Source organism: Penicillium chermesinum, assembly GCF_028974085.1.
Source record: "Penicillium chermesinum strain IBT 19713 chromosome Unknown utg000004l:1.0-3345178.0:1.0-3348027.0, whole genome shotgun sequence".
Taxonomy (NCBI): domain Eukaryota; kingdom Fungi; phylum Ascomycota; class Eurotiomycetes; order Eurotiales; family Aspergillaceae; genus Penicillium; species Penicillium chermesinum.
Genome location: NW_026695314.1, coordinates 1,618,675 through 1,640,388, shown reverse-complemented (window position 1 = coordinate 1,640,388; position 21,714 = coordinate 1,618,675). Strand labels below are relative to the sequence as shown.

Here is a 21,714-nt window from a genome sequence, read left to right as displayed (position 1 = left end):
GAATTCTAGTTTATCTCTGTCGAGGTATCTGGGACCATCGCTCAGGCCCACTTCCCCAGGATTTCACTCCAATTGGGTCAAGATGACTATCATTGCTGGTCCATGCAGACTATAGGCTGTATCCAGTACTGGCATGCCTTGTCTACAAAAGCTTGACGATGTTCCCTTTGAGTGATCTGGAAGCTCAGTCCACGGGCGACATTATTCTTTTGTCGACATATTGCAAATCCACTCAAGCCAACTCTGTTTTGCAGATTCGCCATGGCTTCGGAGACAAAGAAAATCCCAGCTGAGGGAGACGGCATCCAGCCAGTGACATCTACCCAAATTGTCATTGACGAGGACAATGTTAAGCATATTGTAACTGATGCAGGAGACGAAGCAGTACAGTTCCTTGCATCCGTCGGGCCTTTTCCTCCAATGTCACCAGACCAGGAAAAGAAGCTTGTTCGCAAGATTGATCGGTGGATGATTCCTATGGTGAGCATTCGAAAACCACGAATAGCTTGATGACTCGTCTAATGTACCGGTCAAAATTAGCTCCTATTCTTAGGCTTATTCGGCGCCGTCGACAAAGTCCAGCTTGCCACCGGGGCGCTCTATGGTTTTAAAGAAGACAATCATCTCAAAGGGCAAGAATATAGCTGGCTCGGAAGCATCCTCTCTATTGGTGTATGATTTTTTCCTTGCATGCCACTCTATGTGGAAGCCATCTAATCACTGTGCAGATGCTTGTGGGGATCTGGCCCTCGACGTATCTCGTCCATCGCCTCCCTGCCGGAAAATACATCGGTGCTTGCTCTTTCTGTTGGTCTATCATGACCTTATGCATAGCTGCCTGTCACAACTGGGCAGGCTTGATGGTTTTGCGATTCATGATGGGAGTGTTTGAGGCCATCATCACCCCTGGGCTTACACTTCTGATCTCAGTATTCTGGAAGAAGTCTGAGCAGCCCATTCGCAATGGCGGTGAGTTCATAAGCTTTTTGATTAAAGAATCTCGCGCAATCTGACACGGCACCAGTAATCATGAGTGTTTTCTCGTCGGTAGTCAACGGCTTTTTGTCTTGGGTAGTTGGCAAGATTCCATCAGATGCACCCCTTGCCCGCTGGCAGTACCTCTATCTCCTCACAGGCTCGATCAACGTCCTTTACTCGAGTTTCATGTTATTTTATTTGCCAAATTCGCCAATCAATGCCAAGTTCCTCAGTCTGGAGGAAAGATGGCATGCAGTGCAGCGCCTTGCGGATAATCGAACGGGTATCGATAACAATCAGTGGAACTGGGACCAGGCCTGGGAGGCTGTTTTCGATCTCAAAATATGGATCATGTTTCTCTTCAATATTGCCATCAACATTCCGAATGGAGGCCTTATCACATTTGGCGCTATCATCATCGACAGTCTTGGCTTTGACCCCCAGACCTCGTCACTTTTATCCATGCCAAACGGTATTATTTCCACCATATCAGGTTTCATTGCTACCTACTATGCTTCTAAATGGCAGGGACGTCGAACCTTTGTTGTTATGATCGCAACTCTGCCTCCCCTCATTGGAACAGCCTTGGTGTACGGCGTTCCTAGATCATCGACCGGAGTCCAAATGTTTGGTCTATACTTGATGTACTGCTACTGGGGTAAGAAATCCGTTGATGTATTCGGTCTGCATCCCATCACTGACAAGCCAATAGGGCCATATGTGACAGCAGTTTCACTCCCTCAGGCGAATACTGCAGGCAGCACAAAAAAGGTTGTTGCTTACGGTATTTTGCTCCTCGGTTACAGTGCTGGCAACCTTATTGGTCCTCAAACATTCCGAGATGACCAAGCCCCTGCGTATACCGGTGGGACTGTAGCAATGCTCACTTGTTACTGCGTCGCGATATTCCTCATGTGTCTTTACTTCCTGACGGCCCGGTTCCAAAATCGACGCAAGGACCAAAGATACGGAAAGCCGGTGCGAGTCGATACGGAAAATTTCAGCTCTGTCATAGAAACATACCAAAACTTGTCAGACAGGAAGCAGGAGGATTTCAGATACATTTACTGACCTGGGTTTTCACGGGCAATTGAACCATTAGGGTGGATTTATCTCACGAGCTACCTTCCTTTGATTTTGTCACTAATGTACTTCGATATTCAGAAATATTGATGGATTAACTTGGTATTCAATATAAGCTCACCCCGTAGCTCCCTGCTCGGATGATATCCTGCCACCCGCATCTAGATTCTAATCCTCCCAAGTCACGCATTCTCCATACTGCCTCGATAATCTGCCTTGCCCTCCCAACATTCCGAAGTTTCCTGGTTTGCTGTAGGCTCACCAATCTTTCCAATACCAGTTTCCTGTTGGAATCTCCACTATCAGCATTATGGGTGCCTATTCCCATAGTCCCAACGACAAAGAGGGGCCAGAGCAAAGCATGGGAACGGAGAGATATTCTGGGAACCAGCTTAATTATCTCGTCTACCAGCTTGCTGATAGGTGAAGACCCCGGTGCAGCATCATCCAGCCTCGAGTACAGATATACCAGGGCTGATAGACGACGTGTCTCCGCGATATGAAGGAGCTCCTCGATTTCAGTCTGTTCACCCTCGACACACGAAATCCCAATAGTTGCAGAAAAAGGTAAAAGTTGTTTCAAGGTATGCAATCGTCTTTCAATGCTGTGGCGCTTGGCACTGATGGAACGTCGTCTCTCCTGTAATGATTCAGCCTCGCCCAATCGGTCATGGGGGGAACACCCAAGAGGAGATCCTCCAGTTGCGAGGTCGGATATTTCTGAAATGAGCAAAATCAGCTCCGGGGAGCATCCCAAAAATGCATCGATGATAGTCATTTCCGGGACCGTTTCGGGAGAGAACCAAGAAACACAACTCATGTAGGGGTCGACGAGGTTGTAAGCCGTTCTAGCAAATGCTTCGTGCGCGGCAAAATAGGAGCTGAAGAACCGACACAACGATGCCTGCGTGGTTGACAAGCGCGTGGACACGGGCAGAAGAGCTTGTAAAGTCCGAGCACAATTCTGGTGTATAAGCCACGCTGAGGAACTGCTTTGCGATACCTTTTATTCCCCAACTCTGTGTGAGAATCCCTAACCAGAACTCAGTGTGGATCATGAAGTACGTACGTCAAAGAAAGTGAGCATCACCAGTGTGGCTGTAATGTGTTCCCAGCCCGCAGTGGCGGCGGGCTCATCACCAGACCGAAAGCGGCCGATTTCGCGTTGAAAGCCACGAAGGGCTTTAGCGCGATATTCCCAGATGTCTCTCTCAAACCGTTTGTCCTCAAGCATGGACAGCTGGTGGGACGATATGGCCATGACTGTGTAGAACAGGGGCTTTTCTGTGGCTGATAAACAAATAGGAAGAATTATACTAACAAATGGATTCTCAACAGGCCATGTAGTACACCTGGGGATCAGTTTGTGGGTGAAATAGTCGAGCAGAATCAGTTGTTTGCCATTTAATCCGAAAGGTGAGAGCTCATAGGGAATGTAAGATTCAGTCGGCGATTGGTTTATCCATCTCCCGCCAAGCATACTATCCTCATCACGGTTATAACATTGTTCGGTGGTATTTTCGAAATGCTCCTGGAGGTTTCCAGGACAATCCGAGTCAAGTAATGACATTATATCAACGAATGGATCTGGATCTTCGACTGCTTGTTCTATCCTTGGGAGATCTGGTCCGGAAAGTCCCAGCGGCTCAAGAGGAAGAACGAAGTCTGCCGGTGTCGTGTTCAAGAACATCCAATCTTCAATAAATGTGGATTGGATGCCGGAGGCTTTACAACGCGGGGTTGGAGGGACTTTCAATGTCCCCAAGACACTCGGAATCTGTCTTGTTTGAAGCACTTGTCGTTTCATTGTGGACCTCGTCCCTGAAAACCATGAGAACTTGCAGGGCTTCATCAAGGAGGCTTTGAAACTCGAGGTAAGTGGACGCACCAGATCGACCTAAAACTATCCCTCTTGATAATGCATCTTCATGCCAGAGGAGTTTAATTCCGTAATGGCAGGACAGGCCCAGTCGCTTACAAGCAAGACATGTTGGTCGGGCCTCTTGACATCTTATCAGCTGCATATTTCAATCATACCATGTAGGCCCTGGCACTTACCGTTGCATTTAACTCTTCGCTCTATGGATGGTCAGTTTTCTGGTAAAGCAGTAGGCGTTCGCTACGAACCTTTGCATCTCCAGCAGCCAGTCCGCTGGCGCCGAGCCGGCGTGGATGCACCTTTGAGGGCAGTTGCAGCCATACTTGGTGACGACCGGTTGTGGCTTCCGTTTTGTAAGAGTCGAGACTGGGCGGGGGCTCCTCCTGGTCTAATACTAGCGCGTAGTCCTATTTGGTCGGCCAGGCGGGGGTTTCATGCCAATTTACTGGGACACTCGGACGCGATAAGCCAAGCCAGAAATTGCCACGGCCCTATCGGCGAAAGCCTACAGGATCAAGAAATAGCCCACCCATATCACTGACTACTTAATTCGCATATTCATCACGCTTCCATCTTGAAGCATCGTTTCAGCTCCCGGTCCATATATGTATTGAAAAGATGATGGGAAGGGAACAAAGTCTTAAATACTTATGGTGACCGTCTTAAAAAGCTGCAATATCGTTCTCAACCTCTGAATAAGTATCATTATAGTGTAACGATTATCTAGGTTTAATCATTCTAAGAACTGGCCTGCGACTGCGTGTGGCCGTCCAACATCTTTACTCCGGGGTTTTCTGAACGATTGCCACGACTGGGTGGGATGACTGCACTTCAATCTTACTCGTGTCAAAGAAACGATGACTCAGCACGTGGATCCACCCTGGTATCTGCATCATCCCCGGTTAGGTTATAAAAGCAGTGAATACACGGTTCATCAACAAAATTACTTACGGACACAGGAGGTCAAATACTAGAGGCCCACCAGACTATAGGATTGGTATAATCAGCAATCAACAGCACTTCTCAGCTGTTTACGGTAGGCGGTGTGGTTGTTAAGCTGGGCCGTTGTGTAAATAAAAATTGGAGAATAAAGCGGGGCGCCAAACCCACCATTGAAAATCATGTAACTAGTTATCTATGTGTGCTTATGCACCAGGGCCATTCGCTTGATTGATCAATGAACCCAATAGGCGGGCCCAAGAGCATTTACTGAGGGCTATAATAAGCCGTGGGAGGGGAAGGAGAAACTGGAAGAGAGAAGATAAAAGATATCAGAATAACCAGAGGATCGACCGCGTGTACGTGTGGTCAAAATCCCATTTGTTGACTGCTTCAAACTGAAAGTGTTTATTCAAGTACGACTTTAAAAAGCCCTGGCAAGACTTCAGAAAAGATGACATCCGGATTGCCGATGAAGAACCGAAAATATCCAAGGCCAAAAATCAGTTCGGTTTCTCGCGCGGCTATACAAGTATTTGCGCATGGGGTACTAAGCACCTTTCTGTCTTCGAAAATATATTTGCTGAGATCTCACCCCCAAATCGGGCCTAGCGACACAATACAGGGAGGAAAGATTAACAATAGGTTTTACTATGATTTCTAGAGTCTGGAAACGCCAAACGTGCAGAATATTTCGTTGGTAACTAGCAGGTAAAGCGCAGAGTAAACACTGGAAATCCGATAGTTTGAATCGTCAGGGCGGGAGCAAGTTGAACCTCGGACCGGGGGGTTCAACTTTCTGTGGGGGGAGCCGGTGAAACATAAGGCCGAATTCCTGAACAAACCACTGGAAAGTGAGGTGTTCTAGCTCTTTCAAAGGCTATGCTATAAAAACAGAAGAGGCTTCATCGCAAGTCCATGAGACATACCTGATCAAATCTTATGGTATGCCCGGTTGTCGCAAACATGGGGTCTTGCATGAGGTCTTTCAATTGTCGGCCAATGCCGCCTGGCCGCTATCGTAGCCACTTTGGGTGTGGTGTGTTCATCGGCCAGCTTGCCGAGTGGTCGAATGTTTCCGACCCCTGCGGGGGTTACTGCCCCGGGACGCGCATAGCGTTTCCAAAGAAGTCCTAGACCCATGGACAGGTCCACTCAACACAGTTGTGAGCAGTTGGTTCACACCGAAAACAGTCACGGCCAAGGAGTCTTATCAGTTGAGTTTATGAAATGCCCGGTAGCTTCTGTCGCCTTATCTTGGCGATCTTCGGACGATTCCGAAAGGAGGCTTTAAAGATCTCGTGTTTCCCAAGCAATATGGCGATTTCAAGAAGGAAAAGCTCAAAATGGCACGGTATCAGTCGGTCGGAATGTTTACTCAAGCTTTGTCGCTGGTGGCATTTTCAGCTATCACAGTCTCCGGGAGGTTTGTATCCACTGGGGCTTCGGTTCAGCTCAACGACGTCCACTACTTCATCCCTCCATTCTCACAGGGGCAGATATACGACCCCCTTGAATTGAGGAAGTACTCGAATGCCAGTACATTTGTACCTGTGAGCATTGTTGCTCAGCCATGTACGGAAGACGAGTTGCACGATCTTTTCGCCAACTGGACCTCTCAGGACGATGTGTGGCAACCGGGCTTCCTCGAAACGGTATTTCTTGCTACTTCTGATGATTCAGGTAGCCCCATGCAGAAAATCTACTTGGGAGACACTGCATCCACTGTTCTGCGGTTGCAAGAACCTAGCACTCCCTCGGGTCCATACTTTCTTGCGCCGTGGACGGGGGAAATTTATCAGGCATACCGCCTGTATGAAGACTTTGCGGGTGCATTTACCCAATCTCTCCTCCAGGGGCCCGACAAAACTTTCCAAACGCTTTCAGCCCAGGTCCCTTCGTCAGGTTCTCTGACTATTGGCGTTCCGTCTAGACTATACTTCACACCAAGCAAAAAACAGCCGTTGGCAGGGATTCGGATAGGAGTCAAGGACATCTACGCCTTGGCTGGCACTAAAAGATCCAATGGAAATCGAGCTTGGTACAGCCTTTACCCACCTGCCAATGAGACAGGCACAGCGATGCAGAATCTTCTCGATGCCGGTGCAGTTATAGTGGGCTTGCAGAAGCCGTCGCAGTTTGCCAATGGCGAGACGGCAACAGCGGACTGGGTGGACTTTCATGCGCCATTCAATCCCCGGGGCGATGGCTACCAAGATCCTTCTTCGTCATCTGCCGGTGCGGGTGCATCGGTCGCCTCTTATGAGTGGTTGGACCTTGCCGTCGGGAGCGACACGGGTGGTTCTATCCGTGGCCCTGCTGGAGCTCAAGGTCTCTTTGGCAACCGCCCGACCCATGGCCTTGTGAGCCTTGACAATGTCATGCCCCTTAGTCCGAGACTGGATACGGCAGGGTTCTTGACTCGGGATCCAAAACTTTGGGATACTGCTAATGCCGCGTTGTACGCGAGCAACTACACCTCCTTTGCAGACAAGAGTCCGAAATATCCCCAGAAACTGTACCTGCTGGACTTTCCGACGACGAACGATTCTACTGCACGGATGAGACGGAAATTTGCATCTGATTTGGCGTCTTTCCTGAACACAACCACTTCAACCTTGGAATTGGAAAAGGAATGGGCCGCGTCGGGACCTGCATCGTTGAGAGCACACAACATTTCCGAGGTCCTGAATCTCACGTACACTACGCTCATTACTAAACAACAAACGAAACTCCTCCGCGATCCGTTCTACGAAGACTATTCAGGTGTGTACTCACTAGTGTGGGAGCAAACAGACTGCTAATACCAGGGTTTAGCCGTTCACGACGGTCGCCGCCCATTCATTGACCCCATCCCTCTTACCCGCTGGGGCTGGGCAGACACGCAGCCTGATTCTATTCTCGATGACGCGATAGCAAACAAGACTCGTTTCATGAACTGGTTCAACGAGAAAATCCTGCCGCCGGTCGATGATCCCCTGACCTGTTCGTCTGGTTTTCTGTTGCACACCGTCAGCACCGGGTATGCTCATAGCCGGAACGAATATTTGAGCCCGTCTGGACCGCCATTTGGGTTTTCAAACAGTGCCATTTCCGGGATGACAGAAAATCCTGACAGTGTCTTTCCCCTCGGCCAGGTCTCGTCTTTTAGTCCCATCACAAACCATACCGAGCTTCTCCCAGTCACCGTTGATGTCATTGCCGCGAGGGGGTGTGATGGATTAATTGCCAAATTGGCGCGTGATCTAGTCGATGCTGGGATCTTGGTGGCTCCGCGGACAGGTTCGGGGCTTAACGGCGGGACGATTCTACTACGGAGAGATGAAGAGGAGTGATGTTGGAAGAGTTGGAGACGGAAAATCACCATGAATCGCAGCGGAAGTCTGTCTGGAACAATATAAATAGACGAAGAAAAAATTTGCTCCTTTCATGGAATTCATATGTTTGCGCTGGGTGGCTGTGATAGGTGGTAGTCGAGAGGGCTCATCCAGAAGCATTGGAGCTGCTCAGTGATCTACTGGTTGACAACGGGCACTAATCTTCACAGTTAGGTGTATTGGCAGACTCACCTGGGCGAAGCGAATAAGGACGAAGCGATCCCACACGGGGGCGTATTTTCTTGAGCTCAGACCCTGCCCATCCATAACGGCCCCCAAAATCAGAGACGAGGATCGGCGCGTTGTGGGGATGGCCCGGGCCCCGGGGGGCATTGGCGGCACAATGAGGCTGACCAGGCTGTCTGCCCAGGCGTTATACCCGAAGCTGACGCACAGGCCCTCCCAAGCACTTTAATCTCGCTGTTTCGCAGGTTCGAGCTCACAACCTTCTGAGTGAGCCCATTCGATGAGATGCTTCGGCCAAAGCCACACTCGAAATCCGGGGAGGAGTCTCTCGAAGAGCAAAAAGAACCATTCGTCGATCAAGCACTGGACCGAGATGAGGGAAACGGGCCCAATCTCGACATTGCCAGCGGCACGAGAACTGGATGCATTGCCGCCGTGTCGATGGGCGTGATTCTTTCGCTTCTGTGCCTTATATCCGGCATTTACCTCGTCACTCAAAAGTCCATCCTCGGCGCCCCGGTCTCCATCTCTCCTGCTGGGCAAGAAGCTGTGTCCCTCGTGATCAACTTTATCCTGGCACTCTGCACCGATGGTATGATGTTCGTGCATTCCGCCTCCCTACGATGGGCGTTATATCGCGAAGAGCGCTTGGAGTACAACACCAATATTCGTCTCTTCACCAGTTCCAAGAGATTCGGCCCGAATAGTTGGTACATTAACCTGGTCGCCCTGGCCTGCTTGATTTTAACATATGCCTCGTCATCCGTCCTTTTGGTATCCAACCAGGCCTATATGGGGAATGAAAACGGAGGGGTATTCTTCGAGTTGATGATCAATGCCACAGCTCTAATTGCGCTGGGTTTAGGTCTCGCTGGTCAGGCCGCCATCGCCGTGTGGTGCCTGGTATCGTGTCAAAAGTCGATACCGACCTGGAGCTCCAATCCGCTCAACACCGCGTCGGTCGCGTTGCACAAAGGTGACCTTGTCCACCGTCCAGGGAGATGCATGTTATCCGTTCACCAGAGAACAATGCCAAGCCAAGAGGCATACCCCGGGAAAAGACAGGGAAGCATGTTTCAAGTACAGCATATAGTGCGATACATTCTTGCGTTGATATGGTCACTTGCTCTTCTGGCCATCGCTTGGCCCATTGCTATCGCCACTGTCTCCAGATCTATCGGTAATGACAGTTACTTAGGACAGGGGTTTGAAAACCCGTGCTGGAAACTTAGATTCGATTGGGAAAAGAGTGATTGGGCATGTTCGCGGAACTTCGTGACGCTTTCTATGTCACCCACTGCGAATGACCACAATCCGAGCTCCCCAGCCTTTTCGTACGGCGCAGAGGCTGTGCTATGCATCTTATTTGTCTGTCTGGTCCAAGCTCTCCAGACAATTGTCCTGCATTGCTTGGAATTGTTGGTCAACCTGTCTAGAGACGAAGGACTTTGGCGACAGGCTTACAGAGGAACAAAAGAGGCCCCAGGGACGCAGTTGTCCACAAATCCATTCCTTTCAGCCGCATCGAGCTGGGAAAACATCGTCCTGTTTATCTCCAAGGCACTCCTGCATTGGATAATTGGTGCAGAGCATGATCGCTTCCGTCGCCATTGAAGAAAGCAAAATTCTCAATTCGATTGCTGATACTACAAATCCCGGGCCCGAGTATTTCAATTCCAAATACGGATTCCAGTTTGATATGGTATATCCACGGTTGCTCATATATGCCATCATGGCTATTGTTGTGGCATCCTTGGGGACCTACCTTGCTCTCAAGCGACCGAGAGGCTGTCAGCCGGCCACACTGGGGCACCTGCAGACTATTGTGGACCTCATTGATGACTGGGCCACGGACCAAAGTGGGCGAATGTGGTGGGGGGATAAGCCCGTGGCTCAACTAGAGGATAATCAGGCGCGGCATGCTGGCACATGCTGGGATAAGGCAGTGCTTGGCCCCATACAGAATACTAAATATGCTGGCAATTGATCTGAGGCGCACCTTTTCACCATGATTCCATTTATTCGCGTACCCCAGAATAATTCACTCGTATTTTATATAGCAAATCTCATCATCTACGTCGTCGGACCTCTTGAGGCCTGCTTGCTGCATCCTTACCCGAGCATATCACCCCTAGATGTCTCTCTCCGATTATTTCCTTCCCTTCTCCAAGCCACCAGGTAAACGGGACTCCATTCCATTCTCTGCCTTCAAGGCCATCCACGCCTTTAGGAACGCCAGGTAACTCCGGAGTGGCGCCAGATAATCGTCTAGGTTGAAGTAATTTATCAAGCCCCGGTCCCTATACTTTACATGGTACATCTCCTACCCGTCGACTACATTGGGTTCGAGGCCAAGCCCGAAGAGACACCCCAGCTCCATCCACAGAACTCCGGCCAAAGCGTACCATTGTCCTACTGGTATCGTAGACGTGTCCTTTCTCACGTTTCCTCCTGTCATTGGCAATGGTAGTCTCGCAAATCGTTATGAAATCAGTATACAGCCGGTGCAACCCGTAATGACGCAATGGCCCACCCCGCATTGGGTGACAATTCAACCACCGCATCTACTGCGGATTCAACTTCTTCACCTCCGACTATCTCCAAAATGCAGGTCCTTCTTCTCGGTGGCCACGGCAAGGTTGCCCTTCATCTCACCCCTCTTCTCCTCAAGCGCGCGTGGAACGTGACCAGCGTCGTGCGCAACCCCGACCACGAAAAAGAAATCCTAGAGCTCGGCAAGGGCCTGAAGGGCAAGATCAATGTTCTGATCTCCAGCCTCGACGATATCAAGAGTGCGAACGATGCCCAGAAAGTCCTGGATGCTACAACTCCAGACTACGTAGTGTGGGCAGCTGGTACGCTCCTCCCCCCCTCACTCCCCGCGATTTCCCCTCCCCTCCCCCCACTTGACCCAAAACCCTCCCTTCCAAGCCCCGTCACCAACACGTATGAAACGATCGCTCACCCTCACACCAACAATGTAGGAGCTGGAGGGAAAGGCGGCGCAGCGCGAACAGTCGCCATCGACCAAGAGGCCGCCAAGCACTTCATAACCGCCTCCTTCGCAACCCCCAGCGTCTCCAAATTCCTCCTAATCAGCTGGCTCGGCAGCCGCCGTGTCCAGCCAAGCTGGATCGACGACGAGGGCTGGAAAAAGATCCTTGCAACCAAAAACGAGATCCTCCCCGCCTACGCCGCGGCCAAGCTGGTCGCCGACGAATACCAGACCGCGCTCGCAGCGAAGCGGAAGCGCGACCCTGCGACCGCTGACAAGCCCTTCCAGTCCATCAGCCTGCGTCCTGGCACCTTGACCGATGAGCCCGCTACCCGCAAGGTCGGCCTGGGCAAGCAGGGCCCGGGGAAGGTTACCCGCGAGGATGTGGCGATTGTCGCCGATCAGTTACTAGCACGTGCGGATACGGAGGGCTGGTATGATCTGATCAATGGGGATTTAGAGGTGGAGAAGGCGGTAGAGAAGGCGGCTACGGAGAAGCTTGACGCGGTGGAGTTTGAAGATGTCGATGCTATGATTAAGGAGTTCTTCCCGTAATTCCAAGGCCAAGTCCAAGTGACCTGTGGGTGTTTGGACAGTGTTTCATGTGGCAGTTAGTTGATTACATAGTTCCTTTCTTTCCTTCTCCCCCCCCAAGTATACTACATTATAATGGAAATAGGAAATACAAAAAAAAGGCACGATTGCTTTTGAAGCAATCGGAAGTGTATGAGTCTTTGAAGTTCCTAGTATATACAATATTTACAGCTTGGCTTTGGGACCGTTGGCCGCGTCCTTGAACTTTTCCTTCAAAACGCGTCGCAAGATCTTCCCACTCGGGTTCTTGGGAATCTGGTCAACAAAGCGCACACCACCACGTAACCGCTTATGGTGAGCCACCCGGTTCTCCAACCATTTGACAATATCGGCAGCCTCCTGCTCCTCACTTTTCTTCGAAGCCAAGCTCTTGGAGCTGCGCACGACGCAGGCCAAGGGCACTTCGGTCGCGTGCTCTTTACTGTAGACGCCAATAACAGCCACATCGTCAATAGCCTCATTGTCCACCAAGTACCCCTCCAACTCCGCAGGCGGCACCTGGAAACCCTTGTACTTGATCAACTCCTTAACGCGGTCGGTGATGAAGAAGTTCCCCTTCGCGTCTTGGTAGCCAACGTCGCCAGTGCGGAACCACCCGTCCTCGGAGAGACAGTCCTTAGTCGCAGTAGGGTTCTGGTGGTATCCGAGGAAGACGTTAGGGCCGCGCAAATACAGCTCCCCAACCTCCCCGGCAGCAACCTCTTTGGATTCTGAGCCGTCATCGGACATGCTCATGTACTTCGCTTCCATGTTAGGCAGTAGCCCGCCAACAGAGCCGACATGCGTGTGCCAGTCTTCCCAGCGCTGGGTGTGCGTGGTAGGACTGGTTTCGCTCAGGCCGTAGCCTTGCTTGATGCCAACTTTGATACGCTTATAGACGTTCTCGACGAGTTCTTGGGTCAGAGGGGCCGCGCCCGAGTTCATCATCTTGAGACTGGAGAGATCGTATTTGTCTACACAGGGGTGTTTCCCGAGCAGGAGCGCCACTGGCGGCGCGATGTAAGCGAACTTGGGGCGGAAGTTCTGGACGTGTTGGCACCATCTTTCGATCTCGAACTTCGCCATGACAACGAGGTGGTACCCCTTGTATAGCGCCTGGGTGAGCAAGCATGTCAGGCCTGTGGTAAGATTGGTCGTTAGTTGATTTGGATCTTCTCAACTCTTGGGGGTTCTACTAGGAGAAACATACCATAGATGTGGAAAAAGGGCAAGAATGCTAACACCCGATCACCTTTGCCGTCGGGGCCAGCCTTCCACGATAGTTTGTCGCTTTCAGCCACAGCCTGCTGCAAAATGTTGGAGACGATGTTCCGGTGCGACAGCATAACACCTTTGGGGGTGCCAGTTGTGCCAGACGAGTAAACCAAGAACGCCACATCCGATTCGGGGGTGACCTTCGCCTTGCGAAACCGGGTTGCACCGGAGATGTTGCGGACGGAGGTGAAGTGCTTATGCCGTGCCTGCGGGTCGCGCTCATCACCCATCAAGATGATGCGGTCAGGGCTAATGCCGGCGAGTTTGGCGGCTTCGGTGGCAACTGGGAGCACTGCAAGTTGTGTGGCCAGGACCTTGGCTCCGGAGTTCTTCAATTGGAAGGCTAGCTCCTTCGCGGTGTACGCGGGGTTGGCTGGGGAGACGATGCCGCCCGCCCACATGGTGCCCCAAGTGAGTACTGGGGTGTCAATGCTGTTGGGAGTGAACAGAGCCAAAACATCACCCTTCTTCCACTCATAGACAGAGCGGAGGCCCTTTCCAAAGTCCAAGGATGCATCCCGCAGACTCTGCCAGGTGTAGTATCGCTTAGTCTCGGCATCTTGATAGATGACTATATGACATATGAGTAAGGAGGCAGGGAAAGAGATATCTGAGGAATTCAGCATAAGAACACCTACTCTTGTCGTCTGGGTAAGGACGGTCCTTCCGTTCGAACAGGAACGTCCAGAGATCGACGCTGGGAATGTCGATCCGCGGCCAAAGTGAGGAGACCGGCATTTTGCGGGGAAATCGCTACCGATGCAATACGGGAAAAACGGCCTTGCGGAGTATAACGAGGCTGAGACTCGGGAGACTCAAAATGAACCAGTTGACCTGGGGAAGCAACCTCAAATTTAAAGAGGAGGGGTTTAACCGACTTCCGGGTTTACCAGTGTTGGAGCGCGTTGGAGCCTCGGTTGTCCGATTATTCCCCAGGTTGGGGTAAACCGAAAATGACCGAGAGTCCGATCCCCAGAATCCCGTTTGGAGTGATCCTTGGAAATATCCTGCACAGCCACTATAGCTGTCCGCTTTTCGAATAGAGACGCACTGGAAGAATCTGAGTGGGATGGACACTGTGATTACGGGATCTTCACTCGGTACGGATATATATCTTCAGAGGCCTGAAGACCGCGGCGCATCCGAGAGACCCGCAAAGGAAATTACATTTAGCTTTGACGAATCCGTGGTACCTAGGGGTCACGATGGTAGCAATCCTGCTCGAAAACGAGCCTCTGGAGATACCGCTGCTCGAAGCCAGTAGCAATTCGGTCAAGTGCTCAAGTAGCACGAGCATCCGAGTCGAGACCATCAAGGCCCGAGATGAGAGGACGTGGAGTGGTATTCTACAAGCCCTGGCAAGCCGATAGAGCCTAGTTGATGCTTAGCGTCCACGGGCACGGACTGGGTACATTTTCCAGCCACTAGTACACCGGTGGAACAAGCTTCAAGTTGATAGTCTTCGCAGCGGAATTGAACAGCCGCCAAGCTAGACTGGTCCACTACGTCAAGTCTACTTCCTACATTACGGAATTGCGTCGGTTTGGAAGTTTGTCATATCATGAATTCAACGCTCTTCCCTAGCAACACAAACGCCACCAGAGACAGAACGTCTTTTTGGTTCGTCAGTTTGACGAAGGCCGGAAGGCTAATGCCCAAATTTTTATGCCGACAAGTTAAATTGAGGAAACAACTGACCCGCACTGGAAATAAAACTGAATAAAAGGACCCAGTGGGTTGTGCTGACTTCCATATTCCTTTTCCAGTACCTTCTCCACCACACGCCACTCCAAGGGGAATCGTTTGAATTCATTTACTTCAGGGGAATGAAACGGGAAGAGTGGGTGGCACCGATACCGGGACGACCGTGCTTGACAGGCTTGTAGGAGATAGAGAACTCAGCCAGGTAGTGACCAACCATCTAAAGGGGAATGTTAGTATACTGTGCTGGCGAAGAAGCATGGATCTGATCGTACCTCGGGCTTGATCTCAACCTGGTTGAACTCCTTTCCGGAGTAGATACCGATGACGCTGCCAATCATCTCGGGGACAACGATCATGTCACGGAGGTGGGTCTTACGACGAGGTCGGGCTTCTCGTTAGGCTTGGCCTCCTGCTTAGCCTTGCGGAGCTTCTTGATGAGACCCATGGGCTTGCGCTTCAGACCGCGGTTGAAACGACGGCGGGCACGGGCGTGGACAACATCACGCAGCTGCTCCGAAGAGAGGTCGAGGAGCCTATGATTATCAGTCAGATTGAGATGTTTCGACAAAACACACAGGGAAAAAAAAAAGTCCTGCGCATTCCTCAACCAGCAGCGTAACAGTCAAGAAAAACAGGACGGCGCATTCCATATGTGCCTGAACATAATATTTCTTGTGGTGCGCTGTTGGTGGGGTTGGAAGACAGATCAAGAGAGTGGAAACGTACTGGTCGAGGTCGATACCACGGTAAGAAAACTTGCGGAATTGCCTCCTCTTCTTGATCTCTGTGATGAGGGAATTTTGTCAGCGATCTGAGTCGTGCAAATGATGTGCGAATTTCCCCCTGCGTCCAAGTGATGTCGAATTTTCCTTCCGCTCGGTCGCCATCGAGTATCGTCGTTGACATCGCAAAAGCACTCCATCCATCGTTCCGTTCGCCTGGAATCGCTCGTGGGGTTGATTGGGTTGGAACATGGGTGGTTGTGAACGTACCAGCAGCCTCCTCGGCGTTCTGGAAAAACCATTAGCGTTTGTGTTGCTGAGGCGAAGGGCGGTTTTCACGAGTAAGGGATAACTCACGTATTCAGTGTCAGCCATGTTGACGGTGGTTTCCTTAAGCTCGCTTTTCGAACGGGATCTCGAAAAGCGAAGGGGTTGTCGGATGAGTTGTCGTGTCGCTAGAACGGATCGCCTGCTACCTTAGACGCTTGGTGAGGTGGGCAGGGGCTCGGCTACGACAGGTTTGAGCCCTAACGCGCTAGTCCATTTTTAGGAAATACTAGAGTGGAGTTTAGTACCGTATTGATATCCCGAAAATTTCGATGGGTACATCAAACCACGCTAATATAGGCCTACCAGAAAGTACTCCTGGAGGTATTAACAATACACAACTTTTTTCTAAATGAACATCAGATAACTGGGCCATGGCGAATGAAAAAGTAAGGCCCGTGGCCCCAGAAGACAGACACCAAATAAGTGGATCAGATACCGTATAGCCAGAATTTAGAAGTAAGCAGGCATCTGAGCTGCTTGACCTTTAAAATGGCACCGATTCTACAAAGACACGTAGCATAAGTAGGCTTCTACGATCACTAGAGGTGGAGGACAGATAGATCTGTATTGGCTATGAGTTCACAAGAACCCAGGTATGGAAAATTCGTAACTGCGTCAAAACAGCCTGAACCATGCACACTTGAGAAGCCGGCGAGAGAGAGAGCCTCCTCGCCTGGACATTCCAAACAGATGTCTGCTCCCCCAAGTTGTTCTTTTTGAGGCCGTTATGAGGGAGGTATTTAGTCGAAGAGACCGAATCCCATGTCCTCGTCGGACTCCTCCTCCTCCTTGGCCTCCTCCTTCTTCTCCTCAGCAGCGGGAGCAGCACCGCCAGCGGCGGCGGCGGCAGCAGGGGCAGCACCACCGGCACCACCGGAGGGAACGGAAGCGAGCTTGGTGGTACCCTCAGCGATCAGCTGTAGAAAATATTTGTTAGCCATGCATCCGGTAGGTCAACAACTGGCGCTTTTCTGGTCAACATACCTCCTGGATGTTCTTGCCCTCAAGCTCGGAGAGGAGCTTGTCCAGACGGTCGGAGTCAGCATCGATACCGACGGAGGAGAGGACCTCCTTGATGTCGGAAGCAGAGGGAGACTCCTTGCCGGCGAGGTTCAGCAGAAGGTAAGCAGCGAGGTACTTCATTTTGAATGTACTATTCGCAAGTTTTTGGTCAGCAATTTATTTCAGAAAAGCGACGATCTCATCTTGCGCAGATTCGATGATTCTCGAGTCCGGAATTTTGTGTGAACATACTTTTGGAGTTAATGAACAGGAGAAACAATCGATTTAACCGCGATTTGGGCGGAGACTGCAACGTCGAGTTCGGGGTGAGGTGGTTGAAGATCAAGTTCAAAGCGACCAAATTCGGGTCGAAAAAGTGTGGTGCGGCGGCTGAGTGAGGGTCCCACCGCCCGGCAGAAAGAGACTAAGCGAGTACAGTAGCACGTGATATAAATGTGAATGGTGGCAATCTTGGACCCGCCTGCCAAGGTTGAGAACGTTCACTTGCTGCTACATTCACTACTGGCTTCCTGACATAAAAGCTCCCCCTGTGCGCTGCTGGGGGTTCTTTTCTCGCTCAAACTCCCCCAGTCTTTCCACGCCTCGGCTTTTCTCCCCCGATCACAGCGCGCATCTTCCAACTCTCCGAGCCCGAGTTCCATGTACATGGTCTCGTGTTCGGAGTCATGAAGTAGTCTGCATCGTCGAAACCACTTGCATCTTTGTTGCCTTAGTCCATCTATCGACCAAAGGGTGTCTCAACCTTTCACTCGTTGTCACCATCCCCGATATCTTGCTCGGCATGAGTGTATGTTAGTTCTTTGATGATTTGCTTGTCTGTCATGACCTGACCGAGATACAGTTCCTTGATTCTGTCCTTTCCTCGCTTGGGGGTAGCGGTTCTCCGGCCCCATCTCTGACTCAATGTCCTGCCCCTCCCGTGACGTCGGCAAAGAAGAATACTCCGCCTGTCAAGCGTGATGGCCCAGGTTTACCCACGACCTTTTCTGGCACCAAACGTAAGGCTGACGAACAACTTCCGGGCCCAACTCGCCCTACAAACCCTGCTTCGAAGGTCCCGGCCAAGCAGACGCTATCTAAGCCTGCTGCGACGCCCGGTGCTACGAAGACTCCCGCGAACTCTGCATCAAAGCGAGACTCGCCTAAGTCAGTCGCCCAAAATGGCGCCCCCACTGCCACCAGCAGCGCGAAGGCTTCAGCTATGAAGCCTGCCGCTCCATCTTCGAAGCCCGCTGCTTCCGCCTCAAAGTCTGGGACTTCTAAGAACGATGCCCCTCCCGCGAAGCCTCCTGTTAAGGGCTCTTACGCCGATCTCATGGCCCAGGCAAAGGCAAAGCAGGAGAAATGCGCCGATCTTAGTGGCGGCGTGAAGAACAAGCGTATCGAGCGTGAGAAGATCAGCTGGCGTGAGCATCAGCAACGACTCGCCGAGGCCAAAGCCAAACGGGCTGGCCGGTCTTTCAAGCCCTCAACCCCTTCTAAGCCCGCTCAAGCTATCCGAAAGTCGTCATCCCCGGAGATCTCGACCTACAAGGGCACAGCAAAGCCTGCCTCTAAGGCTCCTGAGTTGCCAGCTTACCGTGGAACGGCCGGCCTTGCTTCTACCCGCAGGCACAATGACCGTCGTGTAAATGGCCGCCGTCGTATGAACGAGTACCTGGGTACCGACGAAGAGGATGAGGGCGACTACGGAGCTTACGACGACTATTACTCCGACGCCTCTTCCGACATGGAGGCTGGATTTGATGATGTCTTGGAAGAGGATGCTGCCGCTCTGAGGTCCGCCCGCTTGGAAGATGAGAAGGAACAGCGCCTTGAGGAAGCTGCGAAGAAGGCTAAGCTGGAACGTCAGAAGAAGTTGGCTGCCCTTGCTTCACGCAAGCGCTAGTCTACATGGAGATTTCTGTGTGTTCTTTTTCAGTGATTGATCAGATCGAATTTCTACTTTGAACTTTGATTTTGCGTCGCTACCTACTTTCACAGAGAGATGAACTCATTTATCTTTGGAGTCTTTTTTTTCTTTTTTCTTCTTTCTTTTCTCTTTTGCCCTTGTTCTTTGCCCCCTTTCTTAGTTCAGGGTCGGGACCATTTTTTAAGCATTATTTTTGCGAGCGTTACAAGGAGTTATTAGATGGACGGCCTTGATTCTTTGCGATACAATCCATAGCGGGCGCACACCAATACCAACTTTCATTTTTATCTTTCGGCACTTATTTCATCATGATGGAATCCATAAACTTCTAGTAGGAAAGTCCTGATTGCAAACATACCAGCCCCACTTGGCGGTGACATCATCCGCTGGACAGCTTATCCAGCTAACTATCCATCTGCTTCTTCTGCCCGGACCCAAGAACCACCTTCCTCCTGAATCTGAGAAACAGAATAAGCCATCGTCAAAATGGAGTCGCTTCACCATGTCACGACCTCGTCGAAGATCCTCTTCGGCAAAGTCCGGAAGATCGTCCCGCCAATGCTTGAGAAATTCCACAAAGGTGGGCTTATCCGTCCAGATGCTTCATGACAACAGAGCTCGGAATGCTCTTCTCCCAGAACTGCGCCTGCCGACTCAATGCTGACTCTACAACAGGCCAACAAGGTCGCGTGGCAGTTATCGGCGGATGTGTTGAGTATGTCTCAATCCAACCACTGTTGAAAGAAAGTACAGCTGACCTGCTACAGCTATACCGGTGCTCCATACTTTTCAGCGATGGCGTCTGCGAAGCTCGGTCAGTCATGATCCACCCTAAATCTGGATACCTACTCACCATTATTCCAGGCTGTGATATGGTATTTGTTCAGATCATGAATTCTAGGACAAGAAGCTAATACAACTCAGAGCCATGTTCTGTGCGAACGCTCGGCAGCTCCGGTATCTGCAACCTCTCCATATATTAAAATCAAAACGGGGTGTATTAACGAAAACTTTTCCAGGTCATTAAAAGCTACTCGCCCAATCTGATGGTCCACCCGCTGCTACCAAGCACAGACACAGTGAAGGACCCCAACTCCATCGATGCACCAGCTCTGGCAGGGCCCATCGTCGACATGCTGTCTCGGCTTCACGCCTTAGTTATTGGACCAGGATTAGGCCGCGATGGCGTCACGCTCAAAGTCGTCGCAGAAGTGATCAAAGAAGCACGCAAGCGAGAGATCCCGTTCGTGCTCGACGCCGACGGGCTGCTAATTGTCACGGAAAATCCAGACCTAGTCAAGGGCTACAATGAATGTATCCTGACACCCAATGTTGTCGAGTTCGGACGACTTGCCAAGGCCTTGGGCGTGCAGGTATCCAGCCAAGCAGACATCGCGAAAGGCGGCGGTGATACCACTAGCAAGGAGTCGGAGGCCTGCGAGCAATTATCCAAGGCCTTGGGTGGCGTCGCAATTATCCAGAAGGGACCTCACGATGTCATCTCGAACGGTGTGACGAGCATTATCAACGATATCCCAGGTGGATTGAAACGAAGTGGTGGACAGGGAGACACGCTTACCGGATCGCTGGGCACTCTGCTTGCCTGGCGAGCGGCATACCACAGCCAGTTGTGGGACACGAAGGAAAAGGACAATGAGAAGGCGGCATCTAACCGAGAAGAGGTCCAAGCTGAACTCGAGTCCGAGGATAGACGGATGTCACCAGGGACGACATTGCTTTTGGCTGCGTGGGCTGGTAGCAGCATTACACGAGAGTGTTCGCGCAGGGCATTCGAGGCGAAGGGCCGCAGCATGCAGGCCAGTGACTTAACCGAGGAGGTGCATGGGAGCTTCCTGAGATTGATTGGGGAGCCTGAAGGATCCAAGACACATCTCTAGGCTGCATTGACTCGACTAACAGTTGCTTGTGTGCCAAAAGCCAAAGGATGCAGGGAGATTTGAATGTCTCAGTGCGCTTTAGTAAGAACAAAATCCTCTACCGACTGAAATAAATCTTCTTTCAGCATTGATTTCCTATATAAACTTGAGGTTATCCCCCAAGATACCTGTAATAACCTACGGGTGTATTCTCTGGCTATGGGTCAATTAGGGACAAAGCTTATTTGAATTACTACTCCCAGTAATAAAAACAAGTCCAATCCCTGGGCCCGAGAGCGCCTCAGGCGGTCAGGAAGTCTTGCTAATTGTGCCTTGTCAAGAAACCTGGATGCAGCCAAAGATGGCCTGAGGTCTTTAGAGCCGATAGGGTACTTCAGGCCCCCTACTGACTCTGGGGTGCCGAGTGCCGAGTCCCGAGCGCTGAGCCTGCCATGTCATTACGCGATATATTAGACGATTCTATCGTGTCGAAACGCCACGGCTGCTTAGGGGAATAAGAAGCTGCGCAGCTGCATTTAGAACAAGACCAACCATGTGGTTGGTGTGGGCCAAGTGGGAAGGGATCTCCAAGGCCATAGGCTGATGAAATTCACCCAATTCTGCCCATCATCCCCGAGGTATCTTTCCATGTGAGCAATTGAGACCGGAAAATAGGCTGGATTAAGTTTCAAGTGGCCCTACGTAGAGAGGGCTTCATGTAGAGAAGTGAAGAGCACCAAGATGTACTTTGCACTGCGCAGTAGCAATAGAAAAATCCGTTCGATTGGAAGCGCAGTGAGACGCCACTCACGTCGACCTGTTCATTCTCTCCTCATCGGTAGCGATGAATATCAGCGCACG

General features: G+C 51.1%; 11 protein-coding genes across 11 annotated transcripts; 7 read left to right on the top strand and 4 right to left on the bottom strand.

Moving 5' to 3' along the window:
• Nucleotides 1-261: 261 nt before the first annotated feature.
• Nucleotides 262-2,049, top strand: N7468_005518 (uncharacterized protein; the record flags this gene model as incomplete). The annotated part of the gene is made up of 4 exons (XM_058474815.1): nucleotides 262-480; nucleotides 541-672; nucleotides 729-969; nucleotides 1,025-2,049. The coding sequence occupies 4 exons, from the start codon at nucleotides 262-264 to the stop codon at nucleotides 2,047-2,049; spliced, it is 1,617 nt and encodes a 538-aa protein (XP_058330555.1).
• A 194-nt stretch (nucleotides 2,050-2,243) lies between these two features.
• N7468_005517 (fungal specific transcription factor domain-containing protein) lies at nucleotides 2,244-3,868 on the bottom strand (the record flags this gene model as incomplete). Its single annotated transcript, XM_058474814.1, has 3 exons — nucleotides 2,244-2,360; nucleotides 2,471-2,965; nucleotides 3,131-3,868. 3 exons carry the CDS (start codon nucleotides 3,866-3,868, stop codon nucleotides 2,244-2,246), a joined length of 1,350 nt encoding a protein of 449 aa, XP_058330554.1.
• A 2,357-nt stretch (nucleotides 3,869-6,225) lies between these two features.
• N7468_005516 (uncharacterized protein) lies at nucleotides 6,226-8,214 on the top strand (the record flags this gene model as incomplete). The annotated part of the gene is made up of 2 exons (XM_058474813.1): nucleotides 6,226-7,645; nucleotides 7,697-8,214. 2 exons carry the CDS (start codon nucleotides 6,226-6,228, stop codon nucleotides 8,212-8,214), a joined length of 1,938 nt encoding a protein of 645 aa, XP_058330553.1.
• A 513-nt stretch (nucleotides 8,215-8,727) lies between these two features.
• Nucleotides 8,728-10,056, top strand: N7468_005515 (uncharacterized protein; the record flags this gene model as incomplete). The annotated part of the gene is made up of 1 exon (XM_058474812.1): nucleotides 8,728-10,056. One exon carries the CDS (start codon nucleotides 8,728-8,730, stop codon nucleotides 10,054-10,056), a length of 1,329 nt encoding a protein of 442 aa, XP_058330552.1.
• A 118-nt stretch (nucleotides 10,057-10,174) lies between these two features.
• N7468_005514 (uncharacterized protein) lies at nucleotides 10,175-10,429 on the top strand (the record flags this gene model as incomplete). The annotated part of the gene is made up of 1 exon (XM_058474811.1): nucleotides 10,175-10,429. The coding sequence occupies one exon, from the start codon at nucleotides 10,175-10,177 to the stop codon at nucleotides 10,427-10,429; it is 255 nt and encodes an 84-aa protein (XP_058330551.1).
• Nucleotides 10,430-11,047: 618 nt separating this feature from the next.
• N7468_005513 (uncharacterized protein) lies at nucleotides 11,048-11,992 on the top strand (the record flags this gene model as incomplete). Its single annotated transcript, XM_058474810.1, has 1 exon — nucleotides 11,048-11,992. The coding sequence occupies one exon, from the start codon at nucleotides 11,048-11,050 to the stop codon at nucleotides 11,990-11,992; it is 945 nt and encodes a 314-aa protein (XP_058330550.1).
• Nucleotides 11,993-12,196: 204 nt separating this feature from the next.
• N7468_005512 (acyl--CoA ligase) lies at nucleotides 12,197-14,023 on the bottom strand (the record flags this gene model as incomplete). The annotated part of the gene is made up of 3 exons (XM_058474809.1): nucleotides 12,197-13,149; nucleotides 13,221-13,856; nucleotides 13,924-14,023. 3 exons carry the CDS (start codon nucleotides 14,021-14,023, stop codon nucleotides 12,197-12,199), a joined length of 1,689 nt encoding a protein of 562 aa, XP_058330549.1.
• Nucleotides 14,024-15,054: 1,031 nt separating this feature from the next.
• N7468_005511 (40S ribosomal protein uS19) lies at nucleotides 15,055-16,086 on the bottom strand (the record flags this gene model as incomplete). Its single annotated transcript, XM_058474808.1, has 6 exons — nucleotides 15,055-15,206; nucleotides 15,262-15,327; nucleotides 15,366-15,522; nucleotides 15,716-15,773; nucleotides 15,982-16,000; nucleotides 16,069-16,086. 6 exons carry the CDS (start codon nucleotides 16,084-16,086, stop codon nucleotides 15,099-15,101), a joined length of 426 nt encoding a protein of 141 aa, XP_058330548.1. The 3' UTR covers nucleotides 15,055-15,098.
• Nucleotides 16,087-16,781: 695 nt separating this feature from the next.
• Nucleotides 16,782-17,184, bottom strand: aspf8 (ribosomal protein P2; the record flags this gene model as incomplete). Its single annotated transcript, XM_058474807.1, has 2 exons — nucleotides 16,782-16,958; nucleotides 17,026-17,184. The coding sequence occupies 2 exons, from the start codon at nucleotides 17,182-17,184 to the stop codon at nucleotides 16,782-16,784; spliced, it is 336 nt and encodes a 111-aa protein (XP_058330547.1).
• Nucleotides 17,185-17,845: 661 nt separating this feature from the next.
• Nucleotides 17,846-18,952, top strand: N7468_005509 (uncharacterized protein; the record flags this gene model as incomplete). Its single annotated transcript, XM_058474806.1, has 2 exons — nucleotides 17,846-17,851; nucleotides 17,906-18,952. The coding sequence occupies 2 exons, from the start codon at nucleotides 17,846-17,848 to the stop codon at nucleotides 18,950-18,952; spliced, it is 1,053 nt and encodes a 350-aa protein (XP_058330546.1).
• Nucleotides 18,953-19,462: 510 nt separating this feature from the next.
• On the top strand, nucleotides 19,463-20,874 carry N7468_005508 (ATP-dependent (S)-NAD(P)H-hydrate dehydratase; the record flags this gene model as incomplete). Its single annotated transcript, XM_058474805.1, has 6 exons — nucleotides 19,463-19,556; nucleotides 19,652-19,691; nucleotides 19,744-19,790; nucleotides 19,841-19,851; nucleotides 19,901-19,933; nucleotides 19,996-20,874. 6 exons carry the CDS (start codon nucleotides 19,463-19,465, stop codon nucleotides 20,872-20,874), a joined length of 1,104 nt encoding a protein of 367 aa, XP_058330545.1.
• Nucleotides 20,875-21,714: the final 840 nt, after the last annotated feature.